The sequence below is a fragment of the Cucurbita moschata genome, unplaced genomic scaffold (genome assembly GCF_002738365.1).
Source record: "Cucurbita moschata cultivar Rifu unplaced genomic scaffold, Cmos_1.0 Cmo_Scf00004, whole genome shotgun sequence".
NCBI lineage: Eukaryota > Viridiplantae > Streptophyta > Magnoliopsida > Cucurbitales > Cucurbitaceae > Cucurbita > Cucurbita moschata.
Window position 1 is genome coordinate 4,393,956 of NW_019268520.1, and position 19,433 is coordinate 4,413,388.

General features: G+C 39.9%; 4 protein-coding genes across 5 annotated transcripts in view; 1 reads left to right on the forward strand and 3 right to left on the reverse strand.

Annotated features, from left to right (window-relative positions):
* Positions 1 to 2,256, forward strand: part of LOC111441561 (nuclear pore complex protein NUP93A-like) — a 14,372-nt gene extending 12,116 nt beyond the window's left edge. Inside the window, exons 13-15 of the mRNA XM_023078604.1 lie at positions 186 to 367; positions 960 to 1,251; positions 1,782 to 2,256. Coding sequence (XP_022934372.1) covers positions 186 to 367; positions 960 to 1,251; positions 1,782 to 1,859 — 552 coding nt within the window. The 3' untranslated portion in view covers positions 1,860 to 2,256. The remainder of the gene's footprint in view (positions 1 to 185; positions 368 to 959; positions 1,252 to 1,781) is intronic.
* A 433-nt stretch (positions 2,257 to 2,689) lies between these two features.
* On the reverse strand, positions 2,690 to 17,820 carry LOC111441730. Its single transcript, XM_023078828.1, has 12 exons — positions 17,318 to 17,820; positions 16,283 to 17,239; positions 15,994 to 16,052; positions 12,013 to 15,266; positions 10,613 to 10,742; positions 7,739 to 10,378; positions 7,606 to 7,663; positions 7,346 to 7,465; positions 7,111 to 7,239; positions 6,196 to 6,317; positions 3,288 to 6,013; positions 2,690 to 3,164 (listed from the first exon to the last, which is right to left on the reverse strand). The coding sequence occupies exons 1-12, from the start codon at positions 17,714 to 17,716 to the stop codon at positions 2,932 to 2,934; spliced, it is 10,827 nt and encodes a 3,608-aa protein (XP_022934596.1). The 5' UTR covers positions 17,717 to 17,820; the 3' UTR covers positions 2,690 to 2,931.
* On the reverse strand, positions 11,463 to 17,316 carry LOC111441565. 2 transcript variants are annotated; one of them, XM_023078609.1, is made up of 2 exons: positions 16,248 to 17,316; positions 11,463 to 11,474 (listed from the first exon to the last, which is right to left on the reverse strand). In XM_023078609.1, the coding sequence occupies exon 1, from the start codon at positions 17,012 to 17,014 to the stop codon at positions 16,259 to 16,261; it is 756 nt and encodes a 251-aa protein (XP_022934377.1). In that variant the 5' UTR covers positions 17,015 to 17,316; the 3' UTR covers positions 11,463 to 11,474; positions 16,248 to 16,258. The 2 variants fall into 2 exon arrangements, 1 of the variants encoding a protein (XP_022934377.1); XR_002710177.1 differs by lacking the exon at positions 11,463 to 11,474 and adding an exon at positions 15,889 to 16,052 and having other exon boundaries at positions 16,135 to 17,316.
* Positions 17,821 to 17,872: 52 nt separating the features above from the next.
* Positions 17,873 to 18,779, reverse strand: LOC111441731 (putative disease resistance protein RGA3). Its single transcript, XM_023078829.1, has 2 exons — positions 17,968 to 18,779; positions 17,873 to 17,885 (listed from the first exon to the last, which is right to left on the reverse strand). The coding sequence occupies exons 1-2, from the start codon at positions 18,777 to 18,779 to the stop codon at positions 17,873 to 17,875; spliced, it is 825 nt and encodes a 274-aa protein (XP_022934597.1).
* Between the last annotated feature and the right edge of the window lie 654 nt (positions 18,780 to 19,433).

Consider the following 19,433-nt stretch of genomic DNA (forward strand, 5'->3'; position numbering starts at 1 on the left):
ATTTTTTTTTTTTTTTTTTTTTGTTCGAGTGTCTTGCTCTGCCATCTCTGTTTCCTGATTCTTTCTTATCTATGATGTCTATGAGAAATTGTCTTATTTATGATTGCCCCCTATTATTTGAAACTTGGCTAATCCCCTCATAGTATTCTGTTCATCATTTTAAAATTCTGTATTTTACTTATCAGTCAATAGAGATTCACAAGAGAGTTGGGGCATTTTCAATGGCACTGGATACAATTAATAGGTGTCTCTCTGAAGCAATCTGTGCGCTGTCACGTGGTAGATTGGATGGGGAAAGCCGGACTGCTGGCCTTATTCATTCAGGCAATGACATTTTGGAAACATACAAATATTATCCTGAAATCAGGTCATTAATTAATTTAATCGTCTTTTCACATGTAGCAATTTTTAGTTAATGCTTTTAATTTATAAGAAATATGTTGTGAACTGTTTCTTGTATCTGTATTTATTGAACTGTTCGAGGTTGTGTGCTATTCTTTTTTATTAGTCAGTTTTTGATATCTTGAAACATAAAATTCGTAAAAAAGGCTTTTCTCCCGTCTTGGTTCCGCCTCCTCCCACCCCCCAAGAGGAAGAAAAAAAAAAAAAAATCAATTCAGATGCCAGTCCTCAATCTTGTAATTTTGTATCGATTTTTAAAACGCTCTCTAATTTTCTAGCACTCAGAAAATTTTATTTGTGTATTATTTTTTTAGTTGAGCTCAGCATATAATTTCTACACAAGGAATTCTAGTAAAAGGGGAAATATTGACCATCTTTTTTTTCCCTTTTAAATTAAAAATCTGTTTAATTTGATATGCTAAAAATGTTTTGAGCCATTGAGAACATTGTTCTTTTATTGATTTTTTTCCCCTACATTCGTGGGTTCTACAATATATTTGTAAACTAGGGAGTAGCATAGTTGCCTTCACTCAAATTGCCTGGAATGTAACATGCAGCCTTCAGGAAAGAGAATATGTCATGGAGCAACAGACCGTGTTAAGACAACTTGAGGCAGTTCTTTCAATCCACAAGTTGGCCAGATTGGGTCATCATCTAGATGCTCTAAGGGAGATTGCTAGAATTCCATTTCTTCCATTGGATCCACGAGGGCCTGATATGACTTCTGATGTATTTCAAAACTTATCTCCTCACATTCAAGGCTGTGTACCAGATCTTTTGAAGATTGCACTTGCGTGTCTGGACAATGTGAAAGATTCTGATGGATCTCTTCGTGCCTTGAGGGCCAAGGTATGCAAACAGCACCCTTAAATAGTGTTTCTAATGCATTGCTAACTAACCTCCAGCAAGTCTGTTAGTTCCTCTTCTTGTCAATTAATCGCTCAAAGTAGATGTGTTAAATTAATGTTGAAAAAAGTAGGGGTATTGAGGTGTTGGGATGAATCGGACCGAGTAAATAGACATTTTAGACCCGATTTAATTTTTTGGTCCTGGGTTTGTTGTTACTAATGCTAAGTGGAATGTGGAAAGGGAGTCAAAGATCTCCATTAGAGGTATATTTGGCTAACTGAGAACTTTCTCCGACTAAACTTAACTACGTTTGAACTAAACTTAACGACATTTCTCTGACTAAATTTGGTCCACCCCGATTTGAACTAAACTTAACGACGTTTCACCCTTTCAGCATACTATTATTTCTAATCAGAAAATAACGGCATTAGACAAAATACTGTGGCATGGTGTTGAAATTTAAGTTAGTCTGTTGTGTGCATTTCTTGGTAAACCTGCTAATTCATGTTGGACTTCTCTTGCTTTGGCAGATTGCAAACTTCGTAGCAAATAATTTAAACAGGAACTGGCCTCACGATTTGTATGAAAAAGTTGCTCAAACCTTGTGAAAGCATGTGGACTTCAGCATTAGAAGGGCTAGCCATGAAAATGAAACTCTGCAAAGATCCGAGCAATGGGAAATTTAGCATAGTTTTAGGCTTGTTGCTTTGTGAAGCAGTACAAAAGAAGAAGGAAAATGAAGTTGAGGAATGTTGCGCAGTTTTTGTTTCACCAATCGGAAGACTAATTGTAAGTTTACATTATCATTCCCAAATTTTCATTTTCCTTCCGTTTCCTTCCGTGCCTTTTTATTATGCTTGTTGCAAGAGCTATAAGCAAAAGAGGTGGTAAAATGGGGCTAAATTTAGGGTTTATATCTGCTCAAATCTGCTGTGAATCAGTTTTTATTTTGGAATATTATGCAAAGAACTATTTTACTGATTGGAGGTATAGAGAGCTTATCTAGATTTATTTACTCAAAAGTGTTTTGAGATCATTAAAACCAGGAGGTACAAAGAAATATGGTCGTATAGATGATCAAACCTAAATCAGGGAAACAAACCGACATGCCTTTTACGGGTTTCTTAGCCAGCTATAGAATAGGTACAGCTAGCTCGGCGTTTTGTGCCCGGTTCTGGTTCCATGAAAAATGACCGAAAACATATAGTAATTCTTATGTATAAATTGAACTTTGAAACATATTTTCATTGTTATGGCATATTGTAACTTGTATCAAGTATAGGAGCTAGACATTATTCAACGATGTGGGTGGATATTTGAGTTTTAACTTCTGAGCTATCTTTTAAAATTGTTGTGATTATTCTTTTTTAGTCTAACCCATGAAAAATGTTTATGCATTTTTAAATTCTCAAGAACTTGATTGGAATGGAGTATCCAATAAGAAATTTATATGCACAAATTCATTTCAAATATAAACGATGAAAATTGGTAATGACATAATTGAAAATAAAAAAATAACACTTCCTATCGTATGGAAGTTTTAAAATGAAATGTGTTGCTTCTGCTTCAATTTTGGTAACATCAATATGAGTATGAGTAGCAACTAAATCCTTTTTAGTTTCTTCAGTTTGTTTAGCCCCAAAATGAGTATCATCAGTAGTTACATCTTCTTCTGCTCCATCATGTGTTGCTTGGAGATGAGTTCACATCCATAATAGGAACCGTCCGTACTCTGCCATCAGTATCCTTAACCTTACAATCTTCTGCTTTTAAAGGTTGTTCAGTCCCAAAACGAGGATCATTATTACCCTTATGCTGTTGTGCTTTTAAAGCTTGTCCATTATTCTTAGCTTCATGATGATCATCGTTCATAGCTCGGTCGTGTTCTTCTTGTCTAGCTACTTCGGTCCTAGAAAGATGAAGATAATTTTTTTTTGACATCGCTCCAGAATCAGTGTTCAATACAATTTGATCATTGTTCGTAGCTCGGTTGTGTTCTTGTCTAGTTGGTCCGGCCCCAGCAAGACCAATAACATCTTGTTTTGATACCTCTCCAGCAGTATTGTTCAATCTAGTTTGATGAGCATCACTCTTACGCTCATCATTATTTACTTCTTTAGTTTGTTTAGCTTCAACATCTGCCTTGTCTTTGTCCTTTGATGCTACTGGTAGCTTGATTATTTTGGAGTCCACATAAATGGTAAAGATGCAAGAGGTATCGAACTCTGGTTGATTGGCTTCCTTCAAAACTTGTTTGCTAAGCAACCCACAAAACGTGATCCTCAATTCCTTCATCTTATCCCAATTTTGTAGAATAGGCAACATAGATCCCGCCAGCATAGGACAGTTGGAGATCCCAAGAATTCGAAGTTCCAATAAATCTTCGACCCAGAAAGGTAATGCTCTTAGACTGGGAAGCTCTCCCACTTCTAGCACTTCTAAATCCACCCCAGAATAATAGATCCACATCGGCAAATTGGTCAATGCTGGAAGTCCTCTGAGTATCAGTTTTTTGAGACGAATGATTTCCATTGGGAATGTCAATCTCAGCCGCTCACACCCCCATAGTGCCATATTACATAATTTTCTCGAGTTTCCCAAGTTTTTTGGCAATGTTATCAACGATTTGCAATCATAAATGATCAGTGTTTGAAGGGAACTGAGTCTGTCAATATCTTCAAACAAGCGAGTCAAGTTTTCGCTCCCTCCGATGGCGAGAAAACGAAGCGATGTTAAGCTTCCTATGCCATCTTTTCCCAAGCGGGCTTGCTTTGTCTGTATCCATAAGAATCTGAGGCTGATCATGTTCTTTATGTTTCTGGGAAGTTCTTCAAACTCTGAGCAGAATGCAAGTATCAGGGTCTGCAGGATCTGTAGCTTGCAAATTGATTCTGGCAACCTCTTGAGTCGTCGGCTCCCTCGCAAATCTAAGTACCTCAAATGTTTCAGCGTGTCGATGGAGGTTGGAATTTCTTCCAAGGAAGATTTGCATAAGTATAAGACCCTTAGCTGCTTGAACTTGGTGATGCATTTGAAAAGAGGAACTCCATTGATCTTTGGCTCCACACCTCCTCCCACTGGATTGGAAAGAACACAAAAATTATCACATGTGAGCAAAGGAAAATCGTTGTTGTTGCAGTCCACAAATGACAGCTGATGCAAACTTTCCACGTTCTGTTGTTCCTTACTAGCCTGTTGTACTGCAAGATCATGAACAAGGCTATGGATTTTGAACCAATATCCAAGAGTGTGCTCCTCAACGTCTTCGAGTAAACCGCGAGACCACAATTCATTGAAGTATTGCTCCCCAACAGACTCAGGATCTTTGCTATCTGAATGAAGGAGTCCTTGTGCCATCCATAACTGGATTAGCTCAAACGAGTAGAACACATTATCCTTAGGCAACAACGAAATGCAAAGAAAACAAGGCTTTAAGTAAGATGGCATTAGATCACAACTCAGTCTCAGTACATGTAAAACGCAACCACCCTCCTTCACCTCTTCCTGTTTCCATTTCTCAAACAAGGCCTGGAGATTCAACGACTCGACACCACCACTCACTTCCGAAGAAAGCAATCCGGCCAAGAATTTGATTGCCAAAGGAATTCCTCCACATTTTGACAAAAGTTCTTTGAGTTTACTTTGAAATTCGGTCATACTTTCAAATTTTTTGATTCCAAATGTCTGTTTAAATAAAGCCATGGATTGCTCCTCGTCCAGTTTTTCAACCTTGTGTGTTGCAGCATCCTGTAGAGTTTTCTCACTGCGAGTGGTGATCATGATCTTGCTGCCATTAGCACCCATCTCCACTAATTTTTCCACTTCTGATACTCTACCGGGATCCAAATCCCCAAAATCATCCAAAACAAGCAACAATTTTCTGCCGACAAAGTTCCCATTGAGCCGGATTTGTACACGCTTCTCGGTTAGGACATCGTTAACCTTTTCGCCAGTTGCTGAACTGAGCATCTCCCTTCCGATTCTCTGAACATCATAATCTTCAGAAACACATACCCACATTCTCTTGTCAAAATGATCGAACACTTTGTGGTCATTGTAGACTAACCTGGCCAGAGTCGTCTTTCCCATCCCTCCATCTCCATGAACTGAGAGAACACGCCGGGATTTTTGTTTATCGTCTTCATCCTTCAGTAGTTCATCAATGATACTCTGTTTTGCTTCATCTCTACCAATAATGGAGGCGACATTATTAGACAGAATCGCCTCTTTCTTCAAATGCAGAAGCCTAGAGAAAGCTTGCGAACCAGTAATGGAGGTCCGCAGAGTCATTTCACTCTTCAAACGTTTGATGTGGTTAGTTTCATCTTCAATCAGAGAGAATCCAGACATGGTTTCCGCAATCGTATCTAAGGTCTTTGTGATTCCGTTCATTTTATCGGTAGTTTTAGTTGAAGGAACGAAGAAATTGGACGAGAAACAAGAAGAGAACTGGCATCCCTTTTCGTCAACGTCGTTCTTTTGATTCTGCCCTCTCCACTTCAAATATTCGCATTCCAATTCGTCAAGGAGATCATCGGCCTTTGAAAATTCGTTCATGAGTTGATTAAGCAGACCATAGAGTTTCCCATCGCTTGCCTGCTTCTCCTCGGCGTCTCTGAGTCCGGGCTTGAGATTCGACACATTCGTTTCGAGATTTCTTAGTTCGCGTCGGATATGACGGAACTCCGGTCGGCTGGCGGCTTCAATGATCCTTCCGATCAGATTTCCGGCAACACCGTCAAGAATTCCGGCCATTTCTAGGGTTCAAATTTGTCTGATTGATTCTCGATTTCTGATTTTTTTTCGTCTTCAAAACACATGGTTATGTAGTCGCTCAAAATTCTTTGCCGTTGGAATCAAGTAAGAAACTGCTACTTTGCTCGATTTCTCGGCTACTGTATTCGTATTCTTTGTAATCAAGCAAACGGCAAAAAGCTTTCATACCTTTTCCCTTTTGCTTTACAGAAGGAAGCCAACACGAACTGGTTCTGCCTTCGTTCTTCATGAACAAAATACAGAACTTCCTTTGCGTCCAACACTCTCCCACCATGGGATGAAAGTCCCACCTAATTTAAATTAATTCAGGTAATGATCCTGAGTTTATAAACGAACAATACACTCTTTATTGGCTACCTGAGTTTATAAACGAACAATACACTCTCCATTGGCATGCATGAGAGCTATTATTTAAAGTGGACAATATCATATCATGGTGGAGAGTCGTGTTACTCTGCTTAATGTTTCTTTCATCATCTACAATCACTCCATCTGTTTTTAAGGGTATTTTTTTTATAATTTAATCTATATATTAATATTTACATTATTACTTCGTGTAAATATATTTTAATGGATAAAATACTAAAGTTTACTTAGAATATGAGTAAAATTGTATATTTTAAATTACCTTTCAATTAAAAAATAAAATAATTTATTTGTTGTGATGACTCCTATTAGTTTTTTTTTCTTTTCTTCTCATGGTTATTAAATCTAGACTGGTTATTTGTTTTCTTTGTATAATAATGATATATGAAGTTCGATAATATAATTACGAGTCCATTGGAATTGTTAGGTTTAGATTTAATGTTGTTAATAAATCCTAGAGGCTCTCCCTAGTATACATGTCTTAAAGTGTAAGCTAGTTTTAGGGATGTTCACGGGTAACATAGGGATAACTCCTCTAAAATTCATATGAATTTTAGGTGACCAGCTTTTAGCGGGAAAATGACGACTTTAAATCTCAATCTGCATCATTGAATTTTTGGATAGCATAACGGTGGAACTATCATCACATAACACAGTTCTTTGATGACACTTGTAATACTCAATTGTATGCTTTTTTTTTATAGAACAATTGTCTACCTTTTCCTCGAAAAACTTCATAAATTGGTCACCTCCTCTTCCATCGATTCTATCTTTGATTGTCTCATTTAATGCTTGTCCATTGCCTCCACGTCCGTTCATCCTTTGTTCATGTACTAGCAAGCTAGTCTGTAAGTCATTAATAGTTAAAATGTCTAAATTATTAAACTCAGAACCTACCAATTGAGCCAAGAAGCTTTGAGGTCGTTGATTTTCATATTTTTTCAATTATTACCATTCTTTGGTTTTTACCATTGATCTTCATCTTATTTGCTATGGTGATTGCTCGAGCGGAGTACACATGGACACTCCTACCTTCTTTCACATCTTTAGAAGAAATGTTCCGTTTATCTCTCTGACCGATATGAGATCTCACATATAAATTAGAGAATTCATACGAATTTTGCGAAGAGCTATCCTATGTTACCCGTGAACGATCTCTAACACTTGAGAAATGGAACAAGAAATGAACATGGAAAGATGGGTCATGCACACCAAGTCAGGCTTCAAACACTGTTCTTGGCCACACAGAGGTGATAGATCCAAACCAAGGCTACAACTCAAAAACAAATCCTGTGAATCAAGTGATGGTCAAATTGGTAAAACGAACAGGAAACGAAAATGAAACTATAAATTCTTCGGCGCCACCGGCTGCCCCGCTTGGCCTGTTGCTGCTACTCCTGGCTTGAATTTTTTGGTGTCAACATAAATGGAAGGGATGTGAGAGATAACCCAACTTTTATCACCGCTTTGCTTAACAATGTCGGAAAGCCGCCGACACGACGTGATTCTCAGTTCTTCCATCTTTATACAATCACTTAAAGAAGGAAACGAAGGACCAACACACCTAGGACAGTTGGAGATCCCAAGAATTCGAAGTTCCCATAAATCTTCGAGCCAGAGAGGTAATGCTCTTAGCCTGGGAAGCTCTCCCACTTCTAGCACTTCTAAATCCACCTCAGAACTTTGTATCCAGTTTGGCAAGGTGGCAAAAAATGGAAGGCCTCTGAGTATCAGTTTCTTAAGACGGAGCGATTCCAGAGAGTCTGTCAATAACTGCCGCTCACAACCCCATATGGCCATATTACATAACGTACTCGAGCTTTCCAGGCCTTTTGGAAATGTTAGCAGGGATTTGCAATCATAAATGATCAGTGTTTGAAGGGAATTGAGCTGGTCATTATCTTCAAACAAGCAAGTCAAGTTTTCGCTCCCTCCGATGGCGAGAAAACGAAGCGATGTTAAGCTTCCTACGCCGTCTTTTCCCAAGCGGACTTGCTTTGTCTGTATCCATAAGAATCTGAGGTTGATCATGTTCTTTATGTTTCTGGGAAGCTCTTCAAACTCTGAGCAGAATGCAAGGATCAGGGTCTGCAGGATCTGTAGCTTGCAAATAGACTCCGGCAATCTCTTGAGTCGTCGGCTCCCTCGCAAATCTAAGTACCTTAAACATTTCAGCGTGTCGATGGAGGTTGGAATTTCTTCCAAGGAAGAGTTGCATAAGTACAAGACCCTTAGCTGCCTGAACTCGGTGATGCATTTGACAAAAGGGACTCCATTGATCTTTGGCTCCGCACCTCCTCCCTCTGGAACGGAAAGAAAATGAACTTTATCATTTGACGGCTGAGGCAAATCCTTGTTGTTGCAGTCGACAAATGACAGCTGATGCAAAATTTCCAGGTTCTGATGTTCCATACTAGCCTGTTGGACTGCAAGCTCATGAACGAGGCTATGGAGTTTGAACCAATATCCAAGAGTGTGCTCCTCGACGTCTTCGAGTAAACTGCGAGACCGCAATTCATTGAAGTATTGCTCCCCAACAGCCTCAGGATCTTTGCTACCTGAATGGAGGAGTCCTTGTGCCATCCATAACTGGATTAGCTCAAATGAGAAGAACACATAATCTTTTGGCAACAACGAAAGGCAAAGAAAACAAGGCTTCAAGTAAGATGGCAATAGATAATAACTCAGTTTCAGTGCATGGAAAACGCAACCACCTCCTTTCACCTCCTCCTGTTTCCATTTCTCAATCAAGGCCTGGAGATTCAACAACTCGACACCATAACTCGCTTCCAAAGAAAGCAATCCGGCCAAGGATTTGATTGCCAAAGGAACTCCTCCACATTTTGAGACAAGTTCTTCGAGTTCACTTTGAAATTCGGTCATAATTTCAAATTTTTTGATTCCAAATGTCTGTTTCAATAAAACCATGGATTGCTCCTCGTCCAGTTTTTGAACCTTGTGTGTTGCAGCATCCTGTAGAGTTTGCTCACTGCGAGTGGTGATCATGATCTTGGTGCCATTAGCACCCATCTCCACTAATTTTTCCACTTCTGATACTCTACCGGGATCCAAAGCCCCAAAATCATCCAAAACAAGCAACAATTTTCTGCCGACAAAGTTCCCATTGAGCCGGATTTGTACACGCTTCTCGGTTAGGACATCGTTAACCTTTTCGCCAGTTGCTGAACTGAGAATCTCCCTTCTGATTCTCTGAACATCATAATCTTCAGAAACACATACCCACATTCTCTTGTCAAAATGATCAAACACTTTGTGGTCATTGTAGACTAACCTGGCCAGAGTCGTCTTTCCCATCCCTCCATCTCCATGAATTGAGAGAATACGCCTAGATTTTTGTTTATCGTCTTCATCCTTCAGTAGTTCATCAATGATACTCTTTTTTGCTTCATCTCTACCAATAATGGAGTCGACATTATCAGAGAGAACCGCCTCTTTCTTCAAACGCAGAAGCCTAGAGAAAGCTTGCGAACCAGTAATGGAGGTCCGCAGAGTCATTTCACTCTTGAAACGTTTGATGTGTTCATTTTCATCTTCAATCAGAAGGATTTCAGACATTGTTTCCTCAATCGTACATAACTCCTCTGTGATGTTCTTGATGGCAGATTTATATGCAGAAACGGAGAAATCGGACGAGAAAAGAGAAGAAAACTGGCATTCCTTTTCATCCACGTCGTTCTTTCGATTCTGTACTCTCCACTTCAAATATTCGCATTCCAATTCCTCAAGGAGATCGTCGGCCTTTGAAAATACGTTCCCGAGGTTTTTAAGCAGTTCATAGAGTTTCCTATCGCTTGCCTGCTTCTCCTCGGCGTCTCTGAGTCCGGGCTTGAGATTCGACACAGTCGTTTCGAGGTTTCCTAGTTCGCTACGGATATGACGTAACTCTGGTCGTCTGGCGGCTTCAATTATCCTTCCGAGAAGATTTCCGGCAACACTGTCAACAAGTCCGGCCATTGCTAGGGTTCAAATTTGTCCGATTGATTCTCGCTTTCTGATTTTTTTTCGTCTTCCAAATGCATGGTTATGTAGTCGCTCAAAATTCTTTGCTGTTGGAATCAAGTAAGAAACTGCTACTTTCCTCGATTTCTCGGCTACTGTATTCGTATTCTTCGTAATCAAGCAAACGGCAAACGGCAAAAAGCTTTCATACCTTTTCGCTTTTGTTTTACAGAAGAAAGCGAGCAGACAGTGATTTTACCTTTGTACTTCATGAACATAATACAGAATGTTCCTTGCGTCGCTAATGGAATGAACACGATTTATCTCCCAATCCGCGGATGCGCCTTTGAGCCCACCGTTTGTCTTGCTTTTCAGTTCCTTCTTCGTGTCTATGAAAATAGGAATTACAAATGAGAGTAAGAAATAGAATCAGAGAAGATGGAAAGCATATCGGCCATGAAATTGTTGATGAGTTATCTTCCTCCCCTGCCTTGGACACCATGATTCATTCAAACTTCTGCTTCTTCTTGTAGCTCTGTAAAAGCCTTATGACATACCCAAATTTTCCCTCCCTCTACAAACACCACTCTCACTCTTAAATAATTCTCTAAATATATTATATTTTTTTTTAGCTAAATAGATCTAAAAATATTATTATAAAAAACAATACTTAAAAATGAAAATAAAATTGAGATCGAACCACTAAATCTTGAGAATAGAAGGAAGAATAAAATATTGATCGATTACAAAAATGAAGATGTGTTTGAGAATAAAATAAAATAAAGAAAAAAATATTATCTAATATATTTTGAAAATAAAAAATAAAATATATTACTAATTAAATCCAACTAACCAATTACAAATATGTACGATATTTTGAGAATAAAAAAAATAAAATATCAAATCATAAAGAAAAAAATATTAATAAAATAAAAAAAAAACATTAACTACTAATCAAATTAAAGAGAAAAATATTAATAAAATATAAAAAAAATTAACGGATTACAAATATCTCGAGAATAAAAAATAAAATATATACTAATCAGATCTAAAGAGGAAAAAGAAATATTAACTGATTACAAATATCTAAAAAATAAAAATATTAATAAAATTACAAATATCTGGACTAATTCAAATTAAGAATAAAAATATTAATAAAATTATAAATATCTTGTCTAATTCTAAGTTACATTTAATTCTGACAACATGAACAAGACACTCACTTGAGCATAAGCTCATATGGTTTTGTTTTGGACTTTTCAAAATGTCTGGTAAGAAGATAGAATTCTTTGATTATAAACCGATGATTATTCCCTAAAGTAGCCTATGTGGACTTTCATCCAACACACATTATCTTTATTGCAGCTCACTCCAATCCTACCGAGAAATATTTATAATATTTTTTAAAAATATTGAATGGCACGATGACGAGACGAGTTGTTAAGATGAGGTGATACATCCAAACTAGGTGGGTAGCTCAAACTTGTGAGAGGAGCAACCCCCAAGAGCACCACCCCTTTAACATTGCCACCTACACTTAAACCTTCGCATATTATTGATCATGAATCACTTCCTTTTCTGCAAGAAATTGTCTCAAGGGAAGGGAAGTAAAGTCGTTACGTAATAAACAAATCGCTCTCCAAACACATCCTTAGAAACCCTCCAATGTAACCACCATACCTTGTTTAGCTCCGGCGTCGTCATTGTCACCCAAACAAACCTCGCCATCGCCATTCTCATTCGCTCCACCAAGATTTGCCCCTTCAATTTGCCCTGCATTTATATCACCATCATCACCAGCTAAATCCTTTTTAGTTTCTGCAGTTTGTTTAGCCCCAACATGACTGTCCTCTGTCTCTCCATCATGTTTTGTTCTTAAGATGTGTCTAGTCCCGGCGTTCGGATCAACCTGTTCTGCTCCGACCGCTTTATCTCCAACAGTTTGTCCAGTACCAGCATGACTATCATTCTTAGCCTGTTGTCCGGTCCCAATATCGTTACCAATGTTAGCTTCATGATGATCATCATTCGTAGCTCGGTCGTGTTCTCCTTCTCCAGTTTGTCCAGCCCCAACACGACCGTTTACAGCTGCTCCGTTATCCTGTCGGACACCACTCGATTCATGAGTGTCACTACCAATACCATCTTGTTTTGGTTTAACTCCAGCATTGTTGTTGAATCCAACATGTTGAGCATCACTCTCATGGACATCAGTATTGGATCCAACATGATCAGCATCACTCTTATGGACACCACTTACTTCTTCAGGTTGTTCAGCTCCACCTGATGCCTTGTGTTCATCTGCTGATACTACTCGCGGCTTCACTTTTTTGGAGTCAACATAAATGGTAGAGATCTGAGAGAGATTTTGATTTTGATGATTGATTTCCTCCACAACTTTTTGGCTAAAGGATCCACAGAACGTGACCCTCAATTCCTCCATATTTTCACAAGAATCTAGATCAGGAAGAAAACCTGGCAATCTAGGGCAGTTGGAGATCCCAAGAAGTCGAAGGTCCCAGAAATCTGAAAGCCAGACAGGAAATACTCTTAGCATGGGAAATTCTCCAAATTCTAGCACTTCTAAATCATCACACAAATGCTCTATCCACTTTGGCAATGTGGCAATTGCTGGAAGTCCTCTGAGTATCAATTTCTTGAAATGAAGGAAGTCCACTGAGATTGGGAATCTCAGCCGCTCACACCCCCATAGTGCCATATTACACAACGTACTCAAGCTTTCCAAGCCTTTTGGCAATGTTAGCAGCGATTTGCAATCATAAATGATTAGTGTTTGAAGCAAATTGAGTCTGTCAATATCATCAAACAAGTGAGTCAGGTTTTTGCTCCCTCCGATCGCGAGAAACCGAAGCGATGTTAAGCTTCCTATGCCATCTTTTCCCAAGCTGGCTTGCTTTGTCTGTATCCATAAGAATCTGAGGCTGATCAAGTTCCCTATGTCTTTGGGAAGCTCTTCAAGCTCTGAGCAGAATGCAAGTATCAGGGTCTGCAGGCTCTGTAGCTTGCAAATAGACTCTGGCAACCTCTTGAGTCGTCGGCTCCCTCGCAAATCTAAGTACCTCAAATGTTTCAGCGCGTCGATGGAGGTTGGAATTTCTTCCAAAGAAGAGTTGCATAAGTACAAGATCCTTAGCTCCCTGAACTTGGTGATGCATTTTAAAAGAGGGACTCCATTGATCTTTGGCTCCACATCTCCTCCCACTGGAATGGAAAGAACACAAATTTTATCATATTTCGGCCGGGGCAAATCCTTGTTGTTGCAGTCGACAAATGACAGGTGATGCAAAAATTCCAGGTCCTGTTGTTCCTCACTAGCCTGTTGGACTGCAAGATCATGGACAAGGCTATGGATTTTGAACCAATATCCAAGAGCATGCTCCTCAACGTCTTCGAGTAAACCGCGAGACCACAATTCTTTGAAGTATTGCTCCCCAACATCCTCGGGATCTTGGCTATCTGAATGAAGGATTCCTTGCGCCATCCATAACTGGATTATCTCAAATGAGTAGAACACATAATCTTTAGGCAACAATGAAAAGCAAAGAAAACAAGGCTTTAAGTAAGATGGCATTAGACCATAACTCAGTCTCAGTGCACGTAAAACGCAACCACCCTCCTTCACCTCTTCCTGTTTCAATTTCTCCCTCAAGGCCTTGACATCCAACCACTCGACACCATCACTCGCTTCCGAAGAAAGCAGTCCTGCCAAGGATTTGATTGCCAAAGGAAGTCCTCCACATTTTGGCACAAGTTCTTTCTTGAGTTCACTGTGAATTCTGGTCATATTTTCAGTAAGGTTTTTGCTTCCAAATTTCTGTTCAAATAAAACCATAGATTTCTCCTCATCGAGTTTTTCAACCTTGTATGTTGCAGAATCCTGTACAGTTTGCTCACTGCGAGTGGTGATCATGATCTTGCTGCCATTAGCACCCATCTTCACTAATTTTTCCAGTTCCGATACTCTATCAGGGTCCAAAGCCCCAAAATCATCCAAAACAAGCAACAATTTACGGCCGGCAAAGCTCCGTTTGAGCCGGATTAGTAAACGGCAGTCGGTTAAGAGATCACTAACCTTTTCTCCAGTTGCTGAACTGAGAACCTCCCTTCTGATTCTCCGAACATCAAAATCTTCAGAAACACATATCCACATTCTCTTGTCAAAATGATCAAACACTTGGTGGGCATTGTAAACTAACTTGGCCAGAGCCGTCTTTCCCATCCCTCCATCTCCATGGATTGAAAGAATAAGCCGAGATTTTTGTTCATCATCTTCATCCTTCAGTAGTTCATCAATGATACTCTGTTTTGCTTCATCTCTACCAACAATGTAGTCGAAATTATCAGAGAGAATCGCCTCTTTTTTCAAATGCAGAAGCCTTGAGAAAACTTGTAAACCAGTAATGGAGGTCCGCAGACTCATTTCACTCTTCAAACGTTTGATATGTTCATTTTCATCTTCAACCAGAGAGAATTCAGACATGGTTTCCTCAATCGTATCTAAAGTCTTCGTGATTTCGTTGATTTTAGCGGCAGTTTTAGTTGCAGAAACGAAGAAATTGGACGAGAAACAAGAGAAGAACTGACATCCTTTTTTGTCAACGTCATTCTTTCTATTCTGCACTCTCCACTTCAAGTATTCGCATTCCAATTCCTCAAGCAGATCGTCGGCCACTGAAAATGCATGTTTGAGTCGCTTAAGCAGATCATAGAGTTCCGCATCGCTTGCCTGCTTCTCCTCGGCGTCTCTGAGTCTGGGCTTGAGATTCGACACAGTCGTTTCAAGGTTTCTTAGTTCGCTTCGGATATGACGAAAATCTGGTCGGTCAGCGGCTTTAACTATCCTTCCGAGCAGATTTCCGGCAACAATGTCAAGAAGTCCGGCCATTGTCAGGGTTCAATTTCGTCCGATTGATTCTCGATTTCTTCCCTTTTCGTCTTCAAAATGGATCGCTATGTAGTCGCCCTAAATTCTTTGCATTTCAAATCAAGTTAACTGCTACTTTCCTCGGTTTCTCGGCTAGCATTCGTTTTCCTTACAATCAAGCAAACGGCAAAAAGTTTTCATACCTTTTCTTTTTTGCTTTACCGAAGGAAGCCAACTGAAACTGGATTTGCGTTTGTTCTTCATGAACAGAGTACAGAATGTTCTTTGCCTGTGAATATTGTTTATCTTCCATGGATGTCTTGCTTTTGAGTTCCTTCTTCGTCTGAAATTCTTGATGAGTTATCCTCCTCCCCAGCTTGGATCATGATTCATTCAAACCTCTGCTTCTTCATGTAGCTGTAAAAGCCTGAGATTGACATAAATTTTCCCTCCCTCTCCAAACAACCTCTCTTTTTCAAACCTTTTTATATCTAATGAATTTTTTAATATATATATATATATGATAGTTTCATTAAATAATTGAATAATTGAATAATTTTAATTCTATCCATTCCCATTCTAATATTTTTTTTAATATATTCTATTAATTTTATAAGGGGCTATTTCCATGCAAATCTCACGTAGTTGTCTCTGCATCCCTACCTCTTTTATCACTTAGCGGTCATTTAGGGGCCTTAGCTGGTGATTTGGACTGTTTCCCTCTCGACGATGAAGCTTATCCCCCATCGTCTCACTAGCCAACATTAACCCCTGTATTCAGAGTTTGCCCTCGATTTTGTACCGCTCTCGCAACCTGCATAAAAACAATGCTTTACTCTTAGATGTCCAGTCAACGGCTGCGGTTGAACACAAGTCTTTGTGGAAAACACTCATACTCTTTATTAACACCAATCGAGAAGAGATTACAAGATACTCTGCAGAATACTCCTGCACTCCGTGCTTTGTATTTCTTGGAAAACCCAGGTAGGGTAGAGGAGTATTTATATACTAAACACATCCTCAGAACCCCTCAACTGTAATGACCATAGTTTGTTCGGATCCAGCACGGTCCACCGCAGCATCGCCATTCTCATTTGCTCTGCCAAGTTTAGCCCCAGGATGACTCTCATCAGTAATTACATCTTGTTTTGCTCTTACGATGTGTCTAGTCCCGACGTTAGGATCAACCTGTTCTTCTCCCAAAGTTCGTTCGGTTCCGACTAGCCTATCGTCGCCAACTTCATCTACTTTCTCTCCAACAGTTTGTCCAGTACCAACATGACTATCATTGTTAGCCTTATCATGTTCTGGTTTTAATGGTCGTCCAGTCCCAATGTCACTACCAATGTTAGCTTCAAGATGATCATCGTTCGTAGCTCGGTCGTGTTCTCCTTGTCCAGTTTGTCCAGCCCCAACACGACCGTCCTCAGCTGCTCCGTTATCCTGTCGGGCACCAATTGATTCATGAATGTCACTACCAATACCATCTTGTTTTGATTTAACACCAGCATCATTGTTGAATCCAACATGTTGAGCATCACTCTCCTGCTCATCATTGTCTACTCCATGCCTTACTTCAGCTCCACCTGCTGCCTCGTGTTCGTCTATTGATGTTACTCGTGGATTGAGTCGTTTGGCGTCGACATAAATAGTAGAGATGTGAGAGATACCCCACTCTTCGTGATTGCTTTCATTCATAGCGTTTTTGCCAAACATCCCACAAAATGTGATCCTCAATTCCTCCATCTTATCACAATTATTCATATAAAGAGGCATACGACCCTCCAATCTAGGGCAGTTGGAGATCCCAAGAATTCGAAGTTCCCATAAATTTGGAAGCCAGAAAGGCAATATTCTTAGCGTGGGAAACTCTCCAACTTCTAGCACTTCTAAATCTGAATCAAACCTGTTTAACCACGTCGGGAAAATGGCGAATGCTGGAAGTCCTCTGAGTATCAGTTTCTTAAAACGAAGCAATTCCAGTGAGATTGTCCATTTCAGCTGCTCACACCCCCATAGTGCCGTATTACACAACGTACTCAAGCTTTCCAAGCCTTTTGGCAATGTTAGCAGCGATTAGCAATCATAAATGATTAGTGTTTGAAGCAAATTGAGTCTGTCAATATCATCAAACAAGCGAGTCAAGTTTTTGCTCCCTCCGATCGCGAGAAACCGAAGCGATGTTAAGCTTCCTATGCCATCTTTTCCCAAGCTGGCTTGCTTTGTCTGTATCCATAAGAATCTGAGGCTGATCAAGTTCCCTATGTCTTTGGGAAGCTCTTCAAGCTCTGAGCAGAGTGCAAGTATCAGAGTCTGCAGGCTCTGTAGCTTGCAAATAGACTCTGGCAACCTCTTGAGTCGTCGGCTCCCTCGCAAATCTAAGTACCTTAAATGTTTCAGCGTGTCGATGGAGGTTGGAATTTCTTCCAAGAGTTGCATAAGTATAAGACCCTTAGCTCCCTGAACTTGGCGATGCATTTGAAAAGAGGAACTCCATTGATCTTTGGCTCCACATCTCCTCCCACTGGAATGGAAAGAACACAAATTTTATCACATGTCGCCCCGGGCAAATCCTTGTCGTTGCAGTCGACAAATGACAGCTGATGCAAACTTTCCAGGTTCTGTTGTTCTTTCCTAGCCTGTTGTACTGCAAGATCATGAACAAGGCTTGGATTTTGAACCAATATCCAAGAGCGTGCTCCTCAACGTCTTCGAGTAAACCGCGAGACCACAATTCATTGAAGTATTGCTCCCCAACAACCTCAGGATCTTTGCCATCTGAATGAAGGATTCCTTGCGCGATCCATAACTGGATTAGCTCAAAGGAGTAGAACACATAATCTTTTGGCAACAACGAAAAACAAAGAAAACAAGGCTTTAAATAAGATGGCATTAGATCATAACTCAGTCTCAGTGCATGTAGAACGCAACCACCCTCCTTCACCTCTTCCTGTTTCCATTTCTCACTGAAGGCTGTGACATCCAACCACTCGACACCATAACTCGCTTCCGACGAAAGCAGTCCCGCCAAGGATTTGATTGCTAAAGGAAGTCCTCCACATTTTGGCACAAGTTCTTTCTTGAGTTCACTGTGAATTCTGGTCATATTTTCAGTAAGGTTTTTGCTTCCAAATGTCTGTTCAAATAAAACCATGGATTTCTCCTCGTCTAGTTTTTCAATCTTGTATGTTGCAGAATCCTGTACAGTTTGCTCACTGCGAGTGGTGATCATGATCTTGCTGCCATTAGCGCCCATCTCCACTAATTTTTCCAGTTCTGATACTCTACCGGAATCCAAATCCCCAAAATCATCCAAAACAAGCAACAATTTCCTGCGGATAAAGTTCCGTTTGAGCCGGATTAGTAAACGGGAGTCGGTTAGGACATCACTAACCTTTTCTCCGGTTGCTGAACTGAGAACCTCCCTTCTGATTCTCCGAACATCAAAATCTTCAGAAACACATATCCACATTCTCTTGTCAAAATGATCGAACACTTTGTTGTCATTGTAGACTAACTTGGCCAGAGCCGTCTTTCCCATCCCTCCATCTCCGTGGATTGAAAGAATACGCCGAGATTTTTGTTCATCATCTTCATCCTTCAGTAGTTCATCAATGATACTCTGTTTTGCTTCATCTCTACCAACAATGTAGTCGAAATTATCAGAGAGAATCGCCTCTTTTTTCAAATGCAGTAGCCTTGAGAAAACTTGCGAACCAGTAATGGAGGACCGCAAACTCATTTCACTCTTCAAACGTTTGATATGTTCATTTTCTTCTTCAACCAGAGAGAATTCAGATAAGGTTTCCTCAATCGTATCTAAAGTCTTCGTGATTTCGTTGATTTCAGCGGCAGTTTTAGTAGCAGAAACGAGGAAATTGGACGAGAAACAAGAAAAGAACTGGTAACCTTTTTTGTCAACGTCTTTCTTTCTGTTCTGCACTCTCCACTTCAAATAATCGCATTCCAATACCTCAAGTAGATCGTCGGCCATTGAAAATGCATGTTTGAGTTGTTTAAGCAGATCATCGAGTTCCTTATCGCTTGCCTGCTTCTCCTCGGCGTCTCGGAGTCCGGACTTGAGATTCGACACAGTCGTTTCGAGGTTTCTTAGTTCGCTTCGTATATGACAAAACTCTGGTCGGCCAGCGGCTCCAATGATCCTTCCGAGCAGATTCCCGGCCATACTATCAAG

Bases quoted from the DNA above. Each gene is read 5' to 3' on its own strand.
- LOC111441565 (XM_023078609.1), bottom strand. From the start codon at position 17,014: ATGCCTCTTTATATGAATAATTGTGATAAGATGGAGGAATTGAGGATC.
- LOC111441730 (XM_023078828.1), bottom strand. From the start codon at position 17,716: ATGCATCGCCAAGTTCAGGGAGCTAAGGGTCTTATACTTATGCAACTC. The intron at 7,466-7,605 runs GTGTGCATGACC...CATATCGGTCAG, and splicing joins AGTGTTTGAAGCCTGACTTG to AGAGATAAACGGAACATTTC. The intron at 3,165-3,287 runs ATGTTATTGGTC...ATCTTCATCTTT, and splicing joins TGGAGAGGTATCAAAACAAG to CTAGGACCGAAGTAGCTAGA.
- LOC111441731 (XM_023078829.1), bottom strand. From the start codon at position 18,779: ATGGGAAAGACGGCTCTGGCCAAGTTAGTCTACAATGACAACAAAGTG.